The sequence below is a fragment of the Acromyrmex echinatior genome, chromosome 2 (genome assembly GCF_024713525.1).
Source record: "Acromyrmex echinatior isolate Ae372 chromosome 2, ASM2471352v2, whole genome shotgun sequence".
Taxonomy (NCBI): domain Eukaryota; kingdom Metazoa; phylum Arthropoda; class Insecta; order Hymenoptera; family Formicidae; genus Acromyrmex; species Acromyrmex echinatior.
In genome coordinates this window covers 10,591,763-10,618,739 of record NC_141853.1, presented here as the reverse complement: position 1 = coordinate 10,618,739, position 26,977 = coordinate 10,591,763, and the positions used below count along the sequence as shown (strand labels likewise).

General features: G+C 26.7%; 1 protein-coding gene across 7 annotated transcripts in view; it reads right to left on the bottom strand.

Annotated features, from left to right (window-relative positions):
* Positions 1-872: 872 nt before the first annotated feature.
* LOC105148068 (uncharacterized) overlaps positions 873-26,977 on the bottom strand; it is a 52,451-nt gene continuing 26,346 nt past the window's right edge. For 3 of the 7 annotated variants that reach the window (XM_011059563.2, XM_011059560.2, XM_087416906.1), the window contains 12 exons: positions 21,942-22,005; positions 19,187-19,446; positions 16,319-16,382; positions 15,227-15,322; positions 14,830-14,930; positions 14,584-14,715; positions 12,341-12,514; positions 10,371-12,251; positions 8,549-8,687; positions 7,505-7,627; positions 7,053-7,442; positions 873-6,226 (listed from right to left, as the gene is read on the bottom strand). In XM_011059563.2, the coding sequence (XP_011057865.2) occupies positions 6,186-6,226; positions 7,053-7,442; positions 7,505-7,627; positions 8,549-8,687; positions 10,371-12,251; positions 12,341-12,514; positions 14,584-14,715; positions 14,830-14,930; positions 15,227-15,322; positions 16,319-16,382; positions 19,187-19,446; positions 21,942-22,005 (3,465 nt within the window). In that variant the 3' untranslated portion in view covers positions 873-6,185. Of the gene's footprint in view, positions 6,227-7,008; positions 7,443-7,504; positions 7,628-8,548; positions 8,719-10,370; positions 12,252-12,340; positions 12,515-14,583; positions 14,716-14,829; positions 14,931-15,226; positions 15,323-16,318; positions 16,383-19,186; positions 19,447-21,941; positions 22,006-26,977 lie in introns of those variants that run through there. The other 4 variants (XM_011059561.2, XM_011059562.2, XR_846373.2 and 1 more) reach the window with 4 other exon arrangements.

Below are 26,977 nucleotides of genomic sequence, written 5' to 3'. Positions count from 1 at the left end.
GAAGCTTCTGCTCTGCATTTGGTGGGTGTAGTTTATTATGAGCTGCTCAAACCGAATGGAACCATCATGAGAGCTCGCTATCGACTACAATTGATGCGTTTGAGCCGAGCATTGAAGGAAAAACCGCCACTATACGAGCAGAAATATGACAAAGTGATTTTGCAACATGACAACGCTCGATCATGTTGCACAACCTACTTGGAAACGCTTAAATGGGAAGTCCTACCCCACCCGCCGTCCTACCTCATTCATCAGACATTGCCCCTTTCGATTATCACCTGTTCCGATCGATGGCTGGCTGAGCAGCATTTCCATTTTTATGATGATGCCAAAAAATGGGTCGATTCTTGGATAGCCTCAAAAGACGTGTCGTTTTTCCGACGTGGAATTTAAATGCTGAGAAAGATGGGGAAAAAGTAGTGGCTAGCAATAGACAATACTTTCAATGATATGTTTTTTACGACTTTTTTTAAATAAAGCATTACTTTTCACGGAAAATCAACGAGAACTTATTCAAGGTCCCAATATTTTTGTTTTTTTTAGATGAGATTACATACATAATACATGTATATTTTATATGTATACATCGCATATATTATTTTCTTGATTTTTAATTATTCATTCTGTTCAAAATATGGAATAATAATATATTATGATCATCTATCTATTGTTAGTATTTTACATTTTATATATATATATATACATATATAATATAAAATAAATAATATAAAAATAAACATAAATATAATTTTAATATAAAATAATGGTTAAAATTATTTTTATTACGTTTTTAATATATACACTTAATTATAGAGTTGTAAAGCAGAAATTTTTATCCATTAACATAAAAATCGCTATAATAAAAAGCCATGTGATTTTAAAAAATCTTTAATAAAGGAAATGATTTTACATCGTATCTTATGTTACTTTTATCCAATTCTAATCTGATAATATAATTTGATAACATATCCGCAGACATCTCTTATAATTCTAATAAAATCACATTTATGCTTCAAAAATAAATAGTCGATAGAACCAAGTGTAAAAGTACGGCTATTATTCATACATACTATCTATAATAAAGTAATTATATGTAATAAATGTAATAGGCCATTTAGAGCTACTACATATATACTGGCATAACTTTGTTATATAGCCAATCAGGACAATTATTTGAAACATGCTCGCTTTCTCGCATTTTATGCACTCACATCTTTGTAATATGTATTACTTCATATCCACATAATCTTATATTTGTCATTAATAATATTATGGTTAAATTACAGATAATGATAAGAACACATTTTTTAATTGCATGTCTAATGCAATTAACTATCTATTATTAATCTTATAGAAAATACAGAATAACTTTCTTGTCATCAAACGATTCCATCTTTTGGCATGCAAATTTTTTAATTGACATTTCCATATTGCGATTCACGCTAAAATTTTATACTTGTTTTGTGAATCTTTGAGACGTAAAACATGTAAAACGATGAATCAATGATGCAAAGAATCAATGCAATGTATTACAAAAGTTAAACATAAAAATGCACTTGGACAAGATTGTTATACAATTTATTCGATTACATTTTTATAAATTTAATTGGATTTTGCGCAAACAACATTCACTTTTTCGTTATGTTGCATGACTTTGTAACTTGTAATATATAACTTTTCAAATTTAAAGAAAAAAACATTCTAAATATAATATAGGACGATAACAAGGAATCAACTTTACTTTTGGTTTATGTTCTGAACTATTGAAATACTAATAATTAATATAATACTTAATCTTATTATTATATTAAAAAGATGTAACACAAAGTTATTTTATTCATCATTTGAAATATTTCTAACAAAACATTGTAATTAATATAAACAAATTATCATTTTATTCTTGTAAACAACTTATTCTGCGTAAAGAAAAAATTATTCAACATTAGTCGACTTATTTATATTATAAATACATATGCATATATACACATACATGTACATATACATATATACGAAGTATGTTTAAAAAAATCACCAAATTTCTTTGTTACATGCTAATTTGAAGGAGCGTTAAGATCACGTTATTATTTCGTGCTGGTCTTTATTTCAAAAATAAATGTTCACCACATGCATTTGTAACATTCATAATGTTATAACTCATTATACACGCTTACAGTACTATTTGCTGCACAAAAAATTAAAGATAAAATACTGCATGCGATATTTATTTTTAAAATAAAGATTTTCTATCATATGACGACTTTGATACTCCTTCAAATCATTAGCACGTAAACAACAAATTTTGTTCTGTCTTTTTATAGATCTCATACGCACACACACATACACATACGAGCACATACGTACGCACACATACATAATTAAATAACTAATAAAGAAGTCATAATTGTAAAAACCATTATATTATAGGATCAAAAGTTAAATTAATACATTATTTATATTTGCTTAAAATGTAATAATAAAAAATATCTGAATTGAAAATGATAGTTACGGTCTGCGTTATTTGCTGCACAGTGTATTTGTACGCCAAACTTACTATTTATATAATGATTAACGAATTACAGTGAGATTCCTATCGAATTGCTCCTATCAATGTAATAAAAATTCAATTGATCCTAAATCCGCTGTATTCCTGTATCAAACAGTCGATACAAGATTTTTGTCTTAACGATAAGCTCAATCTGGACCTTGCTGTATTTCGTTAGTTCCTTAAATTTTTTTAGGATAAGCATAAAAACAGTACGATACAAATACATAATATTTAAAAATTGGGTCAGGAAAAATATTTAGGAAATTTTTATTTATTATTTTTTGCATCAAAAAACATCAATTAAATTATGATAGAGTAAGAGGATGGTTTGATAAAAGGGAACAAGTGTATATATATTTCTCGAATAAGATATAAGTGCAATAAATTCCTCAAAAAGTGATTGAACAATGTGGTCATGTATAGAAGTATTGAGAATTCGTATTTATTTTAGGCAAGCGCTTAAGTCAATTATAGCTTTGCTTAAAGAATTTTTTGTTTAGTCCCATTTAATTGGTCTGTGTGATAAAGACAAGTATCTTAAGAAATTGTTTTCAAATAAATGTTTTAATTAAACTTCTCAATTTTTGTTTTGTTTTCATGGTATCGCATATTAATATCGTATAATACGGTATACACGTTCTTTTCTTAAGAATTTGAAAGATTAGGAAATTTTATACTAATCTAGGTATTTATATATATATATATATATACACATATATATATATATATATATATATATATAATGTTTCATTGTCGCGCAGTATTGCATGTATCATTACTGATGAAAAAACATAATTATTAATTTAAGAGATTTGCAATTGCAGGAAACATTGTTATAATATATAGTTGTTATTAAAATGATACAGCATCATCGAATAAGTTTTGATTAAAAAAGTGAAATACATATAAAGCATTAGCAGCTATTGAATGGAAGATTTAGAAAATCGGTGAAGAGAGAAAACTACTATTCGCAAATATTCTTAAAAATGGATAATCCATTTATGATGTTGACATAGATATTAATGATTATTTTTGATTAATCGCAAAACTTACCATCGATATTCCTTATATTTTTTAATTTCTATGACTTAGTAATATTATTTTACTTTCGGACAATTTGAGAGACGAAGATTTTTTTTTTATAATAGTACATGAAGTGAAATTTTAAGGACAAAGATTCATTTTATTTTTTACATTTTCATTTTCAAATGTAAATAATATTGTTATCAAAACTTTCTACAGATGATAATTTTAATAACATACAAGTATCTTTAACAATGGTATCTCCTGATCGTATTTACGCAAAGGCAGTTTAATAATATCTGTATTGAAAATATGTTTATTAATGTAACTTCCGTTGTTGTCTTTTGATTTATTTTATGCTCACGCACTATAAACCTATGTGTCGCAATTATGAATATTAAATAATAATTAAATAATGTACTTTGCTGACTAACTAACTTCAAAATGAATCGCATATGGCGCGCATATCGCTGTAACTTAATCTTAAAACGTTTATTTATTTGAACGTCATTATAACTAGAACAACAACGACGATGATTATGCTGATGATTATAGCATTATAAATGACGATGATAAAAGTAGTAATTACAACTTTATTGTTGCTTTTACTGTTATTAATTTTAATGTTTTTATTACTATTTTATTATTGTTATATTAGTATTATCGTTTTATTATTATTACTTATTCGAGGTTTGTCCATCAGGTCTATCCTATGATCCATTCGAATTCATAAGGGGGGCATGTGGGTAATACCCTGTGATAGAAAAATTCGCACCGTAGTTATCTCTTACATATCGCTGCTTAATGTTATTATTATTATCATTATTGTTATTACATTATTTAACAAATTTTTATCTTACATTGCATGCTATTTTTTCACGGAAAACTTAGTTTTTTATAACTGATGAAATATTAGAGAAGTGCTTTTTTCAAATTCATGAGTATATTCATTTTCTCTCTGAAGTCAAATTACAATAGCTTTTATTACTTCAAATTATTTTTTATTTGATTTAAAAAATATAACAAAATTCTTCTATCGGTTTTCATATATACACTTTCGATGTAAAATGTTTATAATTATAAATATAAGTGAAAAAATGTTAAAAGCTTTAAATATTATTTATTTAGTATAAATAATATCTATCGCGATTTGCTGATCAATGGCTTGCAATTAATGTTATCCTGCCGCGAATATTTTTCGAAAAATTGAAATCTTTCTCATCTATGAGCAAATCTTGTTCGATTTATATCTTTCTTTTAATCTGGATCTAGGTAGATCTTTTAATGTGTAGATCTAGATAACGGCGGGTGCCTTCTACCAGTCTTTTTTCCTTCTCCATTCTAAGTATTTTAATTATTAAAAAATCATATTGAACCCTGCATATATTACTCTATTTTTCTTTTTCCTTTTTTTTCTCTCTTTCTCCTTTTCTCTTTCTCTCTCTCCCTTCTTACCTTATAATAAATTATCAAATGTAATTTGAGCTATGGTTATACAAGTTTTCAGAATATCGCACTTCAAATAATTCTCGTATATATGGCACAAATAAATGTAATGATTACTTTGGCTATTTTATTTCTTCCACGCAAGTATATAAAGTGCGAGGAATGTAATATAGTTATAAATATATTTTAATATGTGGGACATATTTGAAAAGTAGATTTAACAAAAAAAAAAATAAAGATAAAAAATTTAATAATTAATTTATAGAAAAATTAGAATGATGTAGATTAACCAAAGTAAATAATATAATTATACTGAATGCGTATCTAATATTTTCTTAATTGAGTTTTTATACTTGAAATATTTTTTTAATTGAAACTAGTGTTTCGATCTTTACCAAAGTTCTTTTCAATCAATCATCAAAGATAAAGATTAAGTGAAATATTTCAAGACATCTTCAATTACATCTTGAGAACAAAATAAAATAGATAATTCATATTAATTTTTTGCTATTTGTCTATGTTAAATCTACCCATAAAATATGTCCTACGTATATGTATATATTTTTTCTCATTTCTTTTCTTTTCTTTTTTATCTTTATCTCTCTTTCTCTCTCTCTTTCTCACACACACCCACACACACACTCACTCACTCACTCACTCACTCACTCACTCACTCACTCACTCACTCACTCACTCACTCACTCACTCACTCACTCACTCACTCACTCACTCATTCCCTCACTTACTCCATCTCTCCGTTCTTTATTTATTAGATTATACGAGACTAATGTCTCGATATTCAATATTATACCTATAACATAAATTTGCAACATCTCAATTAACAATCAAAATCTTCCAACTACTTTCGATTTGTTTAGCATATGCAAGAACATATCACAATACTTGTGATATCACAATCATATCGATATTAACCAATTCACGTGATTCAAGTATAAATTGATTTATCATTCTCATAACACTATTTAAAATCATGAAAAATATAATTACAATATTCACTTGCTCACATTTACAATCGATAAAAATGTCTTTAATATTGACAATTTTAAAAATCAGTAATCGATCGTCGCTGATGTTACTGCTGATAATTTAAGGAAAGACTGTTGTGATGATTTAATCACTGCATGGACGGCCCTGTTTTTTCTACAGCATACTAAAACCGCCACAGGCTAGATCTACGTGCTGATGTTGATCCTACAATAAACAGAAATTTTATCAGTATAACTTAAGAATGACATTCAGCTGTTGTCATGATTGGTGTCGTGATGATTTGTTACGGGTAGAATAAAAATTTGTTTAAATTCTGTTAATGTTTGTCATTATAAAAAAAAGGTAGGTGAGAAGGATGCAGTTTACACTATATGGGATGCATTAAAAAATCTAATAATTATATACACAACGTAAAAATGTTGTGTATAATATTCTCAATTTAAACATCTCTGAATAAGAAACAAAAAAGTTCCCTGAGAAAAAAGCCGAAATATTTAATCTTTTATAAACTATATCAATCTATAATATATCAATCTATAATTAATATATCTATAATTAATATTATATTTAAAAAATTGATTCTATAGAAAGTTTTCAATATGCTTAACAAGCACATATTATATGATAAATTAATTTACTTCATGATACTTTTTAAATTAAAATTTCGAAATTATTTAAAATTAAAAGAATGTCGTAATAACTAAAATAAAGCTCATAAAGTAATAAGTTAATTAAATTAAAATTTAATTGTATTGTATATTTAATTTTTATTCCAATACTGTTGTAAATAAGCTGATGTACAAGTATTTTATGTTAAATAAAATTAATATTATTTGTTTATATATCGATTACAATTGACTTTCATTTAGTAAAAATTTTTATTCAATATAATTGCACAATTTTTTGTCCGAAATGCAACTATTTTCTCAGAAAATAAAAATGAACAATACGAAAAATACGTATATTTTTGGAAAACATATTTGTACCCGCTTGTGTTACGACATCCTCCTTTATCTATGGTTGTACCGACCAGCATGTGAAACAGCCACCATCTCTATGGGTAGAGATCCTCGTCGTTTGACAAATGCTTCGGGAACAGGATCGCGCTTTCCTATGTCTCTCTTCCATTTGAGCCATGTACCATTGTCGTTTCCATCGGTAGATCCACAGGTGAACATTTCTGGGCCACCACTACTACGTCTTCTTAAAATTTTTTTCCGGTTTCGCGGTTTACTATTTACATTATTCCTACTAAATAGATCGCGACGTAATTCGGATATGTCTGCTGGTATTGATCCTCGTCTTGGAGAAAGCATTCCGGACATGGTACTATCACATTTACTAATGCCGTTATTGTTGCTGCGGTTACTGTTATTGTTGTTATTATTATTGTTGTTTATTGAAATGCTTTCACGCTCGCCTGAAATAATTTCATGTAAAATTGCATTTCTGTGTTATATCATACCATTAAAATATACTTACGAGTTAAAGTGAGGACATTTTCTAAAAGATTTCCTAATGCAGTCTCTTGCGGAAGACTAGATCTTCGTAGATCCGAAAAATTGTCTCCTCGATATCCTAGAGTTAACCGGTTACAACTTCCACCTAATGTGTATTCACAATGTAAGGCCCGGTTGCACCAACGTTACTTTGATTTTAAGCGAATTTTAAAATTCTCTCTATCTCGTTTTAAAATCGAAAAGAGACAGGGACAAAGAATTTTAAGCCTCATTTAAAATTAAAATAACCCGTTGGTGCAACCGGGCCTAAGTGATGCAAATTATACTTCTAAATAAAAATTATAAATTTAAGTTTATTATTTTTTAAATAAAAATTTGTTAAATTAAAAAATAACTGAAATTAATTACTTTTGCTTTATTTAGTAATAATGTTTATTTTTTTATCGTTATTTTTCAGTATTATATTATCTTTAAAATATTTTTATGAATATATTAATAAAGCATATATATATAGCATAATATATTACTAACAATAAATTTTTCTATTTAACACATTCGTTACCGCGTTATAAATAATAAAAATTTAGTAATAAATCTAAAGTTTATTATATAGCATTATATAGCATCCAGTATTGCTAATCCAAAATATTTATTCAATATATGTAATTAAAATTCAAATCATGTATGTAATTTATCTGTTATGTACAAGATGTTTTTATACATTATGTTATATAAATTATTCGATAAAGTTAATTTTATTTGTTTAAGAATATAAATATATATATTATATATCTTGATTTATAAGAGATTAATCAAAATGTTGAAAGTATTAGTCAAAAATATGAGGTAAATTGATTCGTTTTTTTTTTCGGAAATGTAAACTGATAAAATTCTATTAGTTTAAAATTCTATTAGTGATAAAATTTATAATTATAATTTATGTTTACAATCTCTCTCTCTCTCTCTCTCTCTCTCTATATATATATATATATATATATATATACATATATATTTTTTAAATCTAATAAGTGTATAAATAGAAGAATTAGAATATATGCTCTAATACCTTGATGTTTAGTAATATCAGTTGGTACTGATCCACGTCTGCAATTATGATCAACTCTGGTAGATATATTCGTTGAAGTAAAATCGTCCAATTTTGATAGAAGACCAACTGGAGCTGATCCGCGTCTTTTTGCCCATCCCTGAATTCAATATTGATAACAATATATGCAACTAGAAAATTTAAAGAGAAAGTAAAAAGAAATTTGATTATTACAGATTATATTAACAAAAAATGTGTGTGTGTGTGTGTGTGTGTGTGTGGAGGGGGGGGGAGCGAGCAAGAGGTATAAGTAAAAGATAAAAAAACGGCGAGAAAAAGAATGGCAGGTATAGAAAATAATGCAGGTGTAGAAAATACAAAAGATGAGATTTGCGAATAACCAAAAAAGATTTGATTTCAAAGTTTGGTGTAATCAATAATAAAGTTATAGAACAGAAGTAGAGAGAGAGAGAGAGAGAGAGAGAGAGAGAGAGAGAAAAGAAGAAGTAAAAAGATTACAGAAAAATATCTGAGATAGATACTGGGGATAGAATAAAAACAGGATATGTGACGAGACAAGAATTACAAAGAAACAAAGTAAAAAAAAGAATAGTATATAGGAATATGAAAAAAGATTGGAAGAAAAAAAGAGTAACATCAGAGAGTGTTGACAAAAAATTAAAGAGAACAAGGAAAGATTACGGAAATAAGAAAAGGAAAGATTGTTTTAGAGAGATGAGATGGAAACACTTGAATGGAGGAGGAAGAGTGGGATACTGAATAAACAATTAAATAATCGCAAAGAAAAAAGATGTAAAAAAACAACAAGAAGTCTAAGGAGTTCTAGATATAACAGATAGTATAAACAGTTAAAGAGAATGAGGAAGTATCAAGATATTAAAAAAGAGCTGAAAGGAAAGCCATATTTATCTAGATGATGAAATGAGAACAGATAGTACTGAGAAATGTAAGTATAAAATGGGTAGGGAAACATGAAAATTAACATGTGCAAGAAAAATGTAAAAGATAATAGACAGAGGAAACATGGCAGGAAATATCAGATATTCTCTGGGGAAGATGAAGGAAGAAAGTCAGTGGTTTAAATAACTATATAGAGATTAAAGAGAAATGTATTATGAAAAAGAAAAATAAAAGTGAGGAAAGCAGAAAAAACAAAAATAGGTGAAAAAGAGAAAAAAGGAGAAAGAAAGATAGTAAATAGTAAAAATGTAGAAATAATTTTTCTTTAATTTTTTAACATAATATATAAGAGAATTTTTTTATATTTTAAAAGTAAAATAAAATCTCATTGTTTATACATTTTAATGTGTTAAAAAATGTAAATTTTTATAAGAAATATTGAAAGAATTTTTTATTACATTTCTAAGGATTGAAATAAACTGTAATAGTAATTATATAGGATTAATATTTCAAAATAAAAATTTCCTATTGTTTGTTGTAATTATATTGGATTATGATATTGGAAGTAAAAAGTGTGTTCTCCACGTTATACATAAAAAGTAACTTTGTGCCTCCTTATTTCGTAGATAGCTGTAAACTTGATAAATAGACCAAAATTTACTAAATTTATTTTTGAAATAAAAGTTGTAGAACATAATAGAATAAATATACAAAAGATGAAATTGAATATACAAGAGCACAATTAAACTCTGTATTCGCAAACACGAAGTATAAAAATATTAAAATAAGTGCAAAAGAATTTCATTCAACAAATTCACTTTCACATATAATATTAGAAAAAGTAATATCTTTTATATATTCACGTTATGATCCAATATAATTATAGTAAAAAAATTAGCCTTAGAAATCATTACTAGATTACCTGATTGCCTCTACGAGATGATGCTTTAGCGACGTCGTCATTCGTTCGGGGATCAACATTTTCCTTCATTTGCGCATCGGAATTGAACTTTGAACTCTTCGAATTTTTTTCTTTCACATTATCCAATTCCTTTCTATTGCCAATGATAACACTAGCTTCCTTACTCGAATCATCGATACTTCTTTTTGGCTCACTACCACTGTCACTCGATGAAGATACACTATGATTAGGAGGCGAATCAGGAGGACTACCGATAAAGAACACTTTGTGAGTGCTAAGCTCAGAAGACACGGGTATCGTGGTATATCGTCTACCTGCATGATCGACCGTTATCGTTTTACATTCTGTGACAGAAGTTGAATATCTTCGCGGTTCTTGTGCAGAATATGCGCTCAAAGTCGATGAAGTAGATTGATCTAATTTTTTGGGCAACAACGTAGTTTGCAGTTCTTGAACTGTTAATTTCGCATCATGACATTTAAATTCGGTGTTGCAATCTAAATTCGACTTACATTCCGCAATGTACATGTCAGGAACACATTTGTTTTTGTCACTGTAAGAACCCGTTAACGCAGCATAGAACATTTGCGTGGAATCTGGATCTTGAGCGGAAGAAGGCCTTTTATATCTATGTTTAGAAAAAGAATCATCAGTGCGAACAGTCTGTATAGAATGGCGACGCATGGAATTGACAGTATGTTTCTGTTTTGTTGTATCCAACAAGGTCGAGCCTTGTTTTTTGACAGATATATCCGTCGGTAATTCTTTAGAAAGAGGACTTATGCTGGATTTCTTTTGATGACGTGAATTAGGATCGTGTGAACAGTACCGACCGCTTGGACATGATTTTTCTTTCGTATGAGTCGAGCAACTAAAGGAATTGTCAGTTTCCAGCAATGTCTGAATGTAACATTGTGACATTTCCGCAGTCGCAGACATATACCTCATTCTTGTACTTGGTTGCAACGGAGGGAAAGTCTGTTGTCGTATAAGTTGTTTAGTTTGCGCGTTGTACTGATTATTCGATTGCAGAACTGTATTTAATCTCGATGCTTCGGTGCTGCTCGTAATACTGGCTATACTTGTCTCTGGTAAGAGATTCTCTGCGCTAACTGGTCTCTCGACAACACTAACATTTGACTCGCTCATATTACTTTTGGAAGACAATAGAGACAATGAACTCGGCCCCAATAAATTTTGATCTTCTATCTTCCAGAATTGATTTTTCGCTTTGGCTTGTTCGATCGGCATACTTTCTCTTCTATTGGGCTGGGTTAAAGGTAAGTACAATGATTTCGATACACTTAAAGGAACGGAATGACGTCTACCAACGCGATCGAGTCCAACTCGTCCTGGCAATGTCGGCATTCGCGCTGTTTGCACATAAGTTGCTGGTATCAGCAGATCAATACTGCCCGAATCTTCATCAGCGGCCGTTTCTTCGCCCGAACTAATGACTCCTTCAGGTTCATTAAATTCAGAAATGTCGGTTTCTTTTTCTTCAGTTATCTCTTGGTTAATCAGTGATTCCCATTTTTTCTGATTCATCTTTAAATATTCCATTAATGACACACTCAAACCATCACCGAGAAAACGATGCCATTCTACGTAGAGAGGCGTAACGACGTGTTTGAAAAAACCAGCTTGGATTTTTGGGATGCTAGTGGTATGTCGATCACATAATGGCGTTACTGGAAGATTTAAACGACGCTCGTAATCGCCCTGTCTGAAAAACTCTTCGCAAACCTTGTAAGACCATTTCCTAGATATATCCCACGGTCTGCACGGATTGGAAATATCTGCGCATTTTAGAGCAATTTGTAGGATGAAATGACGATCTTCCTCGCGTTTCATTTCAAGTGAATTGTTGCTCAAATAATCCTGCAATAAAATAAACAAAAAGAAATAAAAAAAAACACGTCATGATTAATTTAGATAATTAAAAGGAAAAAAAATATAAGGAGATGTACCCTAAAACGCGTAAGAAATTCTTGTTGTCTTGTAATATCTGTTGCTAAGATCAATGAACTGATATGCCGTTGAAGTTCTGGTCTTACGTCGGCTGGTAATTGTGCCGAGACACCGCTTTCTAGAAGACATCCTATAGCTGATCTCCAGTGATGATTTTCGAGAACAGAAGTATTCTGAAAGTTGTTAACCTTCGATTATAGATAGATATTGCTTAACTTATAAGTTATTTATAAATAATAATTGTCAGAAAAGAAATAAAAAATACATATAACAAGATGATTTATAAAGTAAACAATAATACTTAAGAAAGTTTAGAGCATTTAAAAAAGAATGTCATATAATTTTATTTTTTGAACAATAAATTGAAAAAAAAATATTTACGATAAAATATTTTTGTTTACCATTAATTTACGACAGATATGTTTTTTGATTGAATATTTACAAATAATCTCGCTATATAAAATAAAATATCAATTTATAATTCATCAAGTTAACAATACTTTTAAAGTGACATGATTCAAGAGATGTGCGATTTGATTCTCCTTAAAATATATTGTTAAATATAACTATTTAATATGTATTTTACATGGGTCACACGCAATTTCAACTTTTATTTTATTTATCAATGAAATGGGATTTGAAAAAGATGAAATAATACATCACAATATATATGTATAAATGGAAAGCAACTCAAATAATAATTTACAATTTAGATAGATATCAATGAGTTTTCAGTTAAGATATAGACAAATTGCAGCATTTAGCTTTCTAGTTACTATTTTATTCCAATATGTCTGAATAAAATTATATTTTTATATATAATTTTTTACAAAATCTTTCTAGAGTTTAAGGTATATAAGTTAAAAAATATGTGTTTTGACGAGTAGATTGTATTTGTAACGATATTTTATCTTATAATTTTGTTACAGTAAAATATGATATTAATTCTAAACAATATTGTGAGGCATGCTCATACGTGCTTTTTTATCTTGTACACCTTAACTTATATGTATAGCACGAGTAATAATTATGACATTTATGACATTCCCACTTCGAAAGTTTCATCATCATTCGAAATATTTCTGTATGATCGCTAATTGCAATATAAATTCATATAATATTTACAATAATAATCTAATATAAATAAAGAAATTAAATTAATTATTCTTATAATTATACCTCTAATATTATATCATATCAAATAACTAATACATCTTCTCAACTTGATGAATTCGATATGATAAATTATTTAAGAAATATAATGACAGAAATTCTCCAAAAAGTATGAGAAATTTACTTAAAAAATAATCATCTATTTTCTAAATATTATTATAATTATTTATAATCATTATTATTAAATTTATATTAATATAATTTATATTTTGCAATCACATCTGTTTTGATGTTGTAATCATATTTTACATGATAATATATGAGAGCAATCGACTGGTAGTCAACAGGTCGCGGATTTGAATCCAACTCTCATCCCATATAGATGTATCTCGATTTTCAATCTGGATTTTTTCCATCCATATTTTACAAAATTTGGCATTTTCCTCGAAATAAATTTGTCGAGGTATATGCAGTTTTGTCAAAGTTAAATATAAAAATGTCCAGTTTGATATGACAAATCGAGTATACAAAAATATATTGCGTAGTTTTAGAATTAAAATTTTCGATACCAACTATAAAGTGATGCAAATAAAAATGTATAGTTCTATTTAACAAAATAATGTTGAAGTTGAAATCTTTTAAACAAATGATCTCAAAAAAATTTTTTTCTTTTCTTATCTTCTTAATTGCTCCCTCGAAAAGTATAACTTTTTTTTCAAATAGTTTTTATTATCAAAACTAAGAGAAATATTTAAAGTGGTAGTCAAGACATATGAAATTATAATAAAAAAAATTTTTGTATCAATTGATTTAAAAAATACAATTTACACATTTGTTAAATTTATTATTTTCTTAGACATTAAAAGTTAACATTAAAAGTTAATAATTTTAATGTGCCAAAAAATATCAAATTTATATGTTATATCTTCCTGTATGTTGATCAAATATTAAAAAATTATATGTGAAAATTATCAAACTTATACGTATATTCGTGATCTATTCTGCAATATTAACGTTTCTTTTGTAAATTTGTATGATTGAATAATTTTGAATGAAAATTATTTTATTACCGCACATCACTCTCAGATTTTCAATTCTATAATGAACAATTTAACAAAGATGCTCCTACCTGATAAAGCGCAGCTAAATGATTACTCGTTGCGACCAAAAACGGTTGATTAACACCCGGATGATCTAAGTCATGCGTTACAGCCGCTATCAAGGAAGCCATAATTTCTAAATTGGTTAGATGTGTTTTAATCTGCAAATTTATAACTCGGTCATTCCCACTGAAGAATTGAGATATTACATGCTGTTTACATTAAAAAATATTCTACATTTATCTATAAAGTGCAAAATAAACATAAAAAAATACCTTTTTTTCTTGGAGAAAGCAATGCATTGCCTGAGTGACATCCGTCGCATGTATACTGTTGTGGTAAGGATTTGTACTGTGATAACCCTCCTCGATAAAAGCTTCAATTAAATAATTAACATAAATTATTTGACCACGATATTCAAATTCACTTTTTCAAAAATTTTTATTTATTTTTACTTTCTTATTTTTATTCTATCTTCTTTTTTTACATAATAAAAATGATACAAATCTCTCTTAACTTTCCCCTCTCTCCCTCTCTCAGAAAAAATATGATTAGATAAATGATATTTCTATGTGTTCATTACTGCTTTGTTCATTATAATTAATATAGACTAAATAATAATCAGCTTGTTTATATTCGCGGAATTTTAAACAGTTAGAAGTGCATTCTTACCAAATAATTTCCATACTGTTACAACATCCAAACTGAAGTATTGAAAAAGACCATAACAATGGAAGAGGTGGACACATAATACCGGCAGCGAACGACCTAAAAATTAAACACAGCATTACGTGTGACGATTACCTAATTATAAATTAATGATTATGTTGTAATTTTTTAGTGAATCTGTGTTTATTCAAATTAAATCTGTTAATACTTTAATAATTTAAATATTTTATGTGTAACTTTTTAAATATAAAATCCTTTTTTCAAATATATACATTTGGATAATCTGAAGATTTAATGCTTATTTAATAATAATGTCATATTAAATTATTTTTAAATATTAAAATTATTCAATTATCTGAAGTATAGAATATTGAATTCTTTTCGCTTTTGTATTCTTTTGTTTAAATATTTAAATATTAAAAATTATTAAAATTTTTTTAAATGCAGATTTTTAAAGTATCATTTAGAATTAATTAATGCGATAAACCAAGTTTAATTTTCTCTTATAGACGAATATTGGAGATTATTTCGCGTAACAATAAATTTTTCATTCCAAACATAGTCCAATTGATAAAATTAGGATAATGAAAGATTTTAATACATATTATTTATTTTTAATAGAAGATTATAATTATGCTTCAAAATAAAATAATTTTTTCTAAACAAAAACTTATTTAATTATTTTTCATATCTTTTACAATAAGATCAAATTTTAACATGTTCTGCGCTATTTTTGTGTGACTTTGTTCAGACTAGTAGACAGTCTATTAACATAAACCATATTGACATATTTATCATTATGTGCTTTTATTGTAAAAATTTTTAAACCAATCCAAATACGTATAAAAAAATAAAAATTCCTATTGTAGCATTTTTACAAATTATATATCATTATTAAATTTATTCAATTAGATATCATCACATAATTTTTATTTGCCTAAAAAGTTATAACGTAGTGATAATAAAATTATTTTGTAAAAATTTACAATATTAAAATAAAATTGTAAAAAGTATATTTTTATAATTTAAAATTGGTTGTTTTATTGTAAAAATAATATTGTAAAAATTTATATACATGATTTTCATTATACTTACCACCTGTGACTGTTTCCAGCGTGAAAGCATTAAAGCGCCAGTTTCCAGCTCTTTGCAACACGCACTGTAACATATATAATCCAAACATGATGGTACTCATAATGGAGTATTGTTAGAAGGAATAAAAATATAAACTTAGCGCGCGCATGAAAATATAGTGAGAAAAGAATGTCATTTTATTCTTATATAAAATCGAAATTAATAAGTAAAGATTTTTTTAATTTTTATTATTTGTAACATATTATAGGCTATTCTTCATCATATTCTTTCTAGATTATAAAATTTTTTATTTGTTTCTATATACATTGTTTTTCGAAAGTGTTGCATTATATACATATAATTTATAAATTATAATTAAAAATAAAAAGCTTCGTTTTAGATATTAGAAAAATAAAATCATAGATATAGTTTAACAAATTTCTTTTTATAATTAAAAAAAATTTTACTTCAAGAATTTTAATTTTAAATCTGATTATAATATAAAGTATTGCTCAAAATTTGAAAATTGATACAAATTTAGATAAAAAATCCGTAGCAAAAAATAAATATTTTTAATATATTATTATTTTCCGTCAAAATAAAGCAATTTTTCCAAAAAATTATTTAATCTTTTACAATAAGATTAAAACCTCAACACGTTCTGTGCTGCGCTATTTTTGCGTGACTTTCCATTCAGATCGCGTGTATCAGCAGTGGCCCATGTTGGCGCATTTATTATATGTGCTAAAAACGTATGTTTTATAATAACTTTAAGGTTTAAAAATATATTATTACATATTAAAATAAAGGCAACATACAAAATACAATAATTAATAATTTTAAAAAACATAGAGTATTATTAAAAAAACAAATGTGTGGAAATATGTAAAATATTAAATATAGTTAAATATAAAACACACACACACACACACACATACACATACACATAAGTTATATACTTTTAAATGAATAACATAATTAAAACAACATATTAATATTAAATATAATATGAAATATTTTATGATATATAATATATCTGCTTATATGTATTTGAAATATTATAAAAAACCTGAATGACAAGTTCTATATGATTCTTCTGATCTAACCGTGTCGCTAACATGAAATGTGTTAAGGATAAAATTTATACGCATTCAAATGCATTTAAATTTGTCTGCACACATCTGGTTTTGCAATTTTCAAATAATCACTGATTACCATCGTATAACGTTTTCGAAACAAGCATGTCATCCACTTATTATCACCATAATATTTATTCACAAAAATCAATGCAGAAGTTAATATGAGGGCGTTCAAATTTAAATTTAATTTGCATGTCCAAATAACGAGGCATGCTTGAATGCGGTTCGAATCATTTAATATTCTGAAATGTGTATTTTCTTGAAAAAATTGGCAGATGTACTAATGTAAAATTCGATAGAAGCGAAATATGAGCAAAGAAGTTCATCCAAACGAAGAACAACGCATAATAATTAAATTTCTTACCAAGGACGGAATAAAATATGATCTCGGAAATATGCACAAGGATAGAAAAAGCATAATATAGCAAGAAAACGTTGTCAGATATAAGCATTTATAAATGGAGTAAGGCTTTAAAGAAGGGCGACAACGCGTCGAGAACGAACCGCATCTCTGGCGCCGAAGAATATCGATAACGGCAGAGAATGCTGACCGAATTGATGAAGTTATTTGTGCTGATCGGCATTATAGTATAGAATATTGTCTCGATTTTGAATATATATGCACGTCTATTTTCGAGGATTTTGTTCCTTTCTTGATAAAAAATTTTATATTATGCATTGTTCCACGCTAGGATGAACTTCTCTCATCATATCTATCACTTCTGAATTTCGCGCTGACAAATCTATCAATTTTCTAAAAAAAGGACACATATATAGATTTCCAATCTATCTACTTATATATTTATCTGGCATAATAGGGCAATAAGTCTAATTGCACTTTCAAAAAAAAATTCTATATTAGATATATACAGGGTGGGCCATCTATTGGTACGTTTTTAAAAATGCGATCAAATGAGCATACATTGATATTTTTTATTAATTTTTTTTTTGTTGTGAAGCTAAAAGTATCCGCGTCAAGAATGAAAAACGATTTCGTTCATGTGGCTCCCTCTACTGGCCTTACAGTATGCCATTCGGTCACCCCAATTATTAATGACATTTTGGACTACCTCGGCGCCAATTTCACTCAAAACAGTCGTAATATAATGTCATCCACTAACATCCCTTTCTCACGAACTTTCCTCACCAATTTGCGTATAGCTCCTTCGGTGGGTGCTCTATCACGACCCATATTTCTTTTCAAAATTCGTACAGTTTCGGCGACACAGCACTGACTTTGAAAATAAGTTTTTAAAATTTCAAAACGCTCTTCAAGAGAAAACATGTTGTTTCGTGCCGCGGACGGTATGACTAATAAACTGTCAAAATTTCGGGTCTGTAGCTCGTTCGGTGTTGCCATACGACGAAATTCAAAAACGTACCAATAGATGGCCCACCCTGTATTATTATTTTAAGGATGTCGCATTAATTGTAGCTGCTAGGCTTGAAATTGGTATATGTAAAAAATTGGGAGAAATCTGGGAAACATGCTATTTCTCTCATTTTTCTGATAATAATAAAACAAGATGTATCCTATAAAGGGCGTTGGCGTGAAATAAAATTTTCTATTCATATTCATGTGCACTATGTATGAAACAAAAAAGCATTCGTTAGACTTAAATCTCGACTGAAATCTTAAAAGTTAAATAAATAGAAAATATTGCTGTACGATATATTGATGAAAATGGTTTTAATTTTTTATGAGTATTGTAATTATTTTAAAAGTTTTAATTTTTTATATATAAATTACCTGTACCAGTCCGTGAAAGATATCGTCCAAGATACCTGGTTCCTGATTCAAGGATCTGGTAGTAAGCTTCTTACGTCGTCTTTTATGCATCGTCAGAAATCGGCCAGTGTGCCTGGGTCTATATTGATCGATGTCCAAACTCTCCAGCAGAATTTGTTCCGCATCCGATAAACGTCTGAATGCTGCTTCCGCCGTAGATAATCCATCACGGACTTCTGGTAACGTAGTCGATGTACCAGAATTACGAAATAAGCTGCTATCTATGAAATAGTGAGCGTTTTTAGAATGTCATAAGTGATAAATTATCTTTTTAATCTTAAAACGAAAAAAAAAATCATAACTTTATTTACTAAAAGTGTAAAATAATTTGATAATATTTTAAGTTAGCATATAAAATCATTTTAAACAGAAAAATATTGTGACCTTTGTTTTTCTTTAATCCTTGTATATAAAATATAAAAAACATTAAAAGTAAATAAAAATATAAAAGTAATATTTAATATATATTTAAAAATGAGATATCGAAATATTTAAATAAAGCTTATTAAGTATTAATATTACTGCTCTAGAATTATTTTATTCATAATAAAATTTAATATCTTACATAGGATGTTAGCTATCAAATGAATTAAAAAATATATACTGATATAATTAAGCGAAGAAGATCATATTCAATTAAGGGTCTTAATGCCTAATAATATTTTTTGAATTTATTAATTTATTAAGTTCAAGCAAATTGCGTGTCGATTGCTTGTCAATTTAATTTTTGTACACAATATCTCGAGTAATCGATTGAGTCTAATAAGAAACCAATTAGTCCAGTTATTATTAGTCGTTATTGAGATTTAATAATTACGTTTTTGCTTAACTAGATGGCTCGCGTAAAAATACATAATCTCACTTGCTGCTGATGCGTGCACTTGGAAGAAATTATCGTGTCTCTTGATTTCTTCTTTCGGAAAATCGAATCAATTATTACTTTTGATATTATTATGTATCACGCTATTGATTATTATTTTAATAAAGTGCGAAAAAGAAAAGATTAGAGGTAGACAATATTGGTTAAATGATAGTTATTTGTCTTGTTAAAAGAATAGCGAATAAGAATGCCATTAGACATACATAAATGATGAGTAGATGAAATATTAGAATGTTGGAATGAATGCACCTCGAGTAATTGCAGAAAAGAATAAAAAAGGATGGAAAAATAAAGACAAAAAAAAGACTAATGTAGAAAACAAGAAAGGCAAGGAATATGTAGGGAGGATTAGAAAAAAAGAAAAAGAAAAAGATAGAGAAAAAACAGAGAAAATATAATGGAAAAAAGAAAGAGAATAAAAGAGAAAACTGAAAGAATGATAAGAAAGGAAGAAAGAACTGCAGATACTTGCGATACAACATAATATCTTGCAGATTTATACACGGAAAGATTATATAATATTCTAGTATATAATATTCAAGTTTCAAAAATTGTTAATTGCTTTGTTACAACGACTAACCTAATAACATATTTTATCATTGCTCAGCTAGCAATTTAATTTATTGTAACTATTATATGACATATTTATTTGCTTTTTAACTATGCATTCTCCGTTAGTTAATTTATGCTGTAAATTTAATAATATTATTTACATTTTACTGTAGTCTTCATTTATATATGACAAAAATATCTTTAAGGATGTAACATTAACAGAAAATGCAAATTTTACATTATTAATGACACATATCATTACTTTCTAACAATAACGGTAATTTCTAATATATTATATCTGCAAAAAATTATACGATGTATGAGCCGCTGTTTGTTAGCTACGTAGCATTTGCTTGGCAAACAAACTGGCAGCTTCACTGCCTTGAACGCACCCATCATGTCATTATCTTAATAATATTTTTATAATACAAATATCCAATATAAAAATAGGAATGATTAACTATTATATTGCTCTCTTATATCTCGAAGTACATAAAATAAAAAATTAATCGTTTTTAGTATTTACATCATATTTTTTATTCACTTTTTACTTGAAAATAATTTAAACAGAGAAAGAAATTAATTATCTTGCAATTTCAGTGCCGTAACTTTGTTGTATATAATGAGTAAGATAAGTTATATGATAGAGCATAAATAGAAATTTGACAATTTCAAATTTTCATCAGGCAAATTAATGACTAATATTAATATGTGAATTATAAATATTTGCATTTTTTTTTACTTTAAATTACACATGGGCTATTATTCGGTCTAATGCTAAAGTGAAATACACACAGTCTCTTATTGATTTGTTATTAATAATTTAATTTTAATATTATCAATACTAAAGAACATTTTATGAACTTGCTTAATATTAAGCTAAGAATGAAAAAGATACTAACCTGACCTATCCTAACTACGTTATAAAATAACATATATTAAGATCATCATAGTTTTTGCATTTCTAAGTGTGAAATGTTATTTATAAAATGTATACTATTCAAAATGTTTCTGCATAAAATGTAACTTTTAGAATTTCTTGATAAAAAGAAATTTTTATTAAACTAATCGTGTAACATTAAATGTAATGAATCTTTTTGCAACTTTACACTTTAATTTAATTATTACAAAAAACTGGCTGATTAATGATATAATTAAATTATTGGTATTATTAAAATATTTTATTATATACAAACATTAATTGTATAATGTGTGTGTATAACTCATAAAATAATTGTTATCATATTCTAAAATTTACAAAAGAAAAAAAATAGAGTTACTCACCGGAAATACACACAAACACCGCATTCTGTTCCTCGCTGTCCACCGTTACCTCGTCAGTCCGCCTCTAAAATAATTTAAATAAATTTTATATTAATTGTTATTTTCATTAGAGCTGTTTTTATTTAACTTATAATTAGCATCATTGTCACAGTAAATATTAATTAGTGTAAGAGATTTTCACATAAAATATGAATGCTTTTTTTTTGTTTAATAAAAGAAAAGTTAATATGAGAAGTAGTAATAATTTGTTATTTGCATGTGTGGTAGGTCAACGAAGATGTAATAATTAATATTTTAGAAAAATAAATTTGTTCGTTAAAAAGTTATACTGATCCAACTAAATAAATCAGAAAATATCAAAACTTTAATTGTAATAGAAAAAGAATTCTGGTTCAATTGATTTGTCTACGTAATGAGATTACAATTAAAATTCTAGTATGTTTAACAGGAAGAAATTAATCATAAGTCTAGTTATTTTTAGAAGAATTTTGATTTGTTCATTTTCTAACAAATATATTAATCAAACATACCAGATTTTTAATATATATGCAAGATTTTTTTTAGTGTAAAAATGCGTTTTTGATATGAGCAAGAAACATCTATAATATGTAATCATATCTTTATGACACACTTTCTGACACTTGCTGATTTGTGACAGTTCTTTCTTCGCTTTTTGAATATGAAATAATGTTCTAGACAGATGTATAGTATTAACTATATATAACTTTTATGTGTAACAATAATAACGTGTTGTATAACATTTGTTAAAGTGCTAAAGAGAAATCTAGCCAAACATTTTTGGCCGAATGTCAAAAATTAGAATGAGGCAGTGAAAAATAAATATAGATGCAACTGCACTGACCTATACAAATAATACCATTTTATTTACAATTACGTAATTACAAGTATTGTAAAATGATTATCGTATCAGTCTTTTAAATATTTTATAAATAGAAAAAAAAATATTTCTGTGTATTTCCTTGCCGCAGCGCGTCCACTGCATTGCCGTTTCGTCAATCTTCACCATATATACATATCGCATACTTCGAAATACATACCGTATAATTCGGAAAATGTGTAGTTGTTCATTGTAATTATAAAAAAATGCAATTACAACGAAAACACTAAAATGTGTAATATATTGAACAAATGAAAAAATCTAATCTAGAAATCACGTAAATAAAAATCTAGAACTACCATTATCGATTACCATAATCGTCTAAAAGCAAAGTAATTAAAAATAAGAAGTTAATCATATAAGTTTACTAAAAGTTCTCAAATATAAAATATTTTATTTTCAAATTTATTACTTGCAAAGTTCAAAAGTTATCCAAAATATACAAAATTATACAAGAATAAAATATATTCAAGAAATAAATTGTGTTGTGCTGACTTTAATATTAAAATATTTCTGCAATTTATTTCTTTTAAGATAGCCTAGCTCTAAATTTATTGCGAAAAATTCTAAAAGAAAAAATCTGTTAGTAAATAGAACTAAGATTAGAAGGGACTTTTATAACTTTTTTCAAAAATACATTTTTAGAATGTAATTTGATATAATCAAATTTGTCTTTAAATAAGTTTTATGTTGATTACAAAAGCATTCTGAAAAAGCAGTAATTAGAATATTAAATTATTTAAAAAATATGAATACATTGTTACATGCGTTTAAAATCATAAAAGTTGTGTTTAAAATATTTTTAACATTTATGATTTTATTGATGTATGCTTATAGAAATATAAAAATATTCTTTTTTTAAAGAATGTTTTAATCCTTTCAGATGCGTAATAGTATTCATAAAAAATACATTTATTTAAAAAAATAAGATTTTTAATTATATTACAACATATTTATAAAAGATCATCAAAATGACACTCAAATATGTTTCCTTGTCAGTATATTGATTTATATTATAATATAATATATTAATATATACACAATTCACACAATGAAAGGCTGACGGCCATTTTAAAGTACTTATGTAGTTGCAGTACACGTAACTGTACACAATTATGCTACTGCGTCAGTGCGTTTATTTCGATCTATTTATTTTTCCACTGCATTATTTTAGTTTTTGATATTTCGCCAAAAATGTTTGAATTTCTCGTTTGGATTTTAATTAACACATTGTTTATACGTAAAAATTATTTATAATATATAACATTAAATAATTATCTTCAGTTACTTCAAATTAAGAAATGAATATTACAAAAAAATATAAGTAGTTGCCAAACAGCAAGTTACGAACTAACTACAGATAAAATGTTTGCATAACGATGTTTGTATCTCATTTTTTAAAAGTGCGAAAAACAATACATCAACATAAAAGAGTGACGAGCAATTGGAGTCAAATTTATCATACGTTAATTGCTCTTTAATTTTCCTTAGAAGTTATAAAAAATTATAAAATAATTTAAAAATTAAAAAATATAAAAGATTATTCATTTAAAATATCTTTTATATTTTTTTAATGATACTTAATCAAAATGACGCATGTCGATTTTGCTTATAGTAAATTGGAAACTCATAAAAAAAATGTGTTTCCTCTTTCAATTTATTTCCATTTTCTTAAATGAAATAGTATAAATTTTTAAATATATTTCCTTATACTATATCTAGATATAATATGTTCTTCATATATTTTTCGTAGTTATTCTACATAAATATATTAAAGTTATAAAAAATAAATAATTTACAAAACATTTTATACTTTATTCTAGTATACATATTTTAATATGAAATATAAAATAATTCGAAAGTTATTAATTTTTCGATAATCCTTAATATCTTTATGCACAAAATAATGAGATCAATTGATTAAAGAAAACATATAGTTGCTTTTCAAAAAGATATAATTGCATATTGCAAATCTTCATTTAAAATAAAATTGTTAAAATTTATTTAAATAATAACTCAAGGTCTATTAGTTTGTTATAATTTTTCAAAATTATAACAAACACTCTTTTATTGGAGATATTTTGTATTTCTACTTACATACTAAAAGCAGTTCAAGTAATAATATATTTCATGAACAACTATTGAAAATCACATTTTATTACACTTTATTAAATTCTTTTTTTTTTTTTTTTATAAAATATCTCACAAAATTGTAATAAAATAGAAAATAGATATGTTATTTCATCGAAGAAATTTACCATTAAATATATTTATAAAAATAATTTAAAACTTTCGTTTAAATCATTACATGTAGAGAGCTGTTTAAATAAAATAACTTTAATTAAAAAAAATTTGTTATAACTCTATTATTTAAAAAATAATTAAAAATAAATACTTAAATCAAATACAGCGTACCTATAATATAAGTACATACATATGTCAATAAACTCTTTAAGGAATGTATTCATTGGAAAGATTAGACAAAGAGAACAGTCGTTGCACTTCCTTCAATTGTTTCTATATTGCGTGAAACACAATAACAGAAAGCAATAGCGTAACAAGTCGGCGGTCAATATTCGTGAATTGTATTCTTGGTTATGCCTGTGTCTATGTCTATGTTTACGTACGTGAATACATATGAATTGTAGATAAGAATTTTATATATATATATATATATATATATATATCAGTCGTGTCTCGTGCCAAGTGTACACGCGGCAGCGGCAAGACAGATCGGGTATACGCGAGCCGCTTAGTTGAGCCGAAGTACGATTATCGGATCTCAATAATTGCTGGACCAGTTAAGTTATAATAGTCTCAATCAATAGCTGGAGGCCCTATTGCATAAGAAGAGTCTTTAGTTTTGCTCTCTATGGAGAGCACGAATAAAGATATTATAACGTAACGATATTATAATCGCAAAATCCAAATTTGTAAAAATGTACGTATAATGAAACGTCACCCCATCTTCGTCATGACATCCTTATTCCTACATATTCTGTCGTAAAAGTGCGCTAGCGAAATGCTCGAAGCTATAATATGCGTGAATCTTTGTAATGAATGAAATTAAATGTATGAGAGGTTTAGGATACAAATTCATATAAATAATTTGATAAAAAATATGTATTACGTTCGCTATATTAAGAATATTCAATATATTATCATATATTCGCAATATAGAAGAACGTTCGTAATTATTTTTATTATGCAGGGTGTTCCATTTTTTATTTTTACATCAAAATCTTTCGAAAAATATATAAGATATAAAAAAATATTTTAGATGAAAGTTATATGGCCTGACAAAGCATAAATAAAATCAAATTAAAAAAAAATGTTATCTTTCATATTTTTCAAGATATTTCAATGTAAAAATTAAACCTTTATATTATAACATATTATAATAAAAAAGTTATATAAGGAAAAAAATATCTTAAAATATTATGTATTCTTCTTGAGATATTTAGCTTTATATTCATGTTATCATCAGGGACGTGACTAGCAAGTATATGCGTGCATAGCACGCAATGCGGCCAAAACTGACAATGAGATTTATTGCATTATATTTGGACGTACTACAAATGCGATGAAATCGCAACTTCGTGAATGTAGTAAAATAGTAAAGTAACGTCTATAAATACAATATAGTGACGTCTATTTTGATCGACTAGACGTCATTAATGCCGTCTTTTGACGTCATTCTGTTACTTGAGTCGGCAGTTTTCATTAAAACTATTTCCTTCTATTTTATATATTAAGATATATCTTGTACAATTTATTTTTTATCTCCATTTGTTAATTGAAGATTCCTAACTACAAACTATATACGCATACTTTTAGAACGGCTAACTCTTTTTGTGCCTCTGGTTATCATATAATTATCTATATTAGATATTTTATTGAATATAATATTTTTAATATCAAAACGTGACAGTAAAACAATTATATTATAGTGTATAAATTTTATTTTACTTGATTTTGTAATATTATTACTTTTATAGAGAAAGATAAATAACAATATTATAGCATTTATTATCGTTAACGATAAATAATATTAAATAGCCGTAAAATAATGATAGGTATTGAAATGATAAAATTAGTACAATCAGTAAGATATGAATATTTGATTACAGTTAATTCA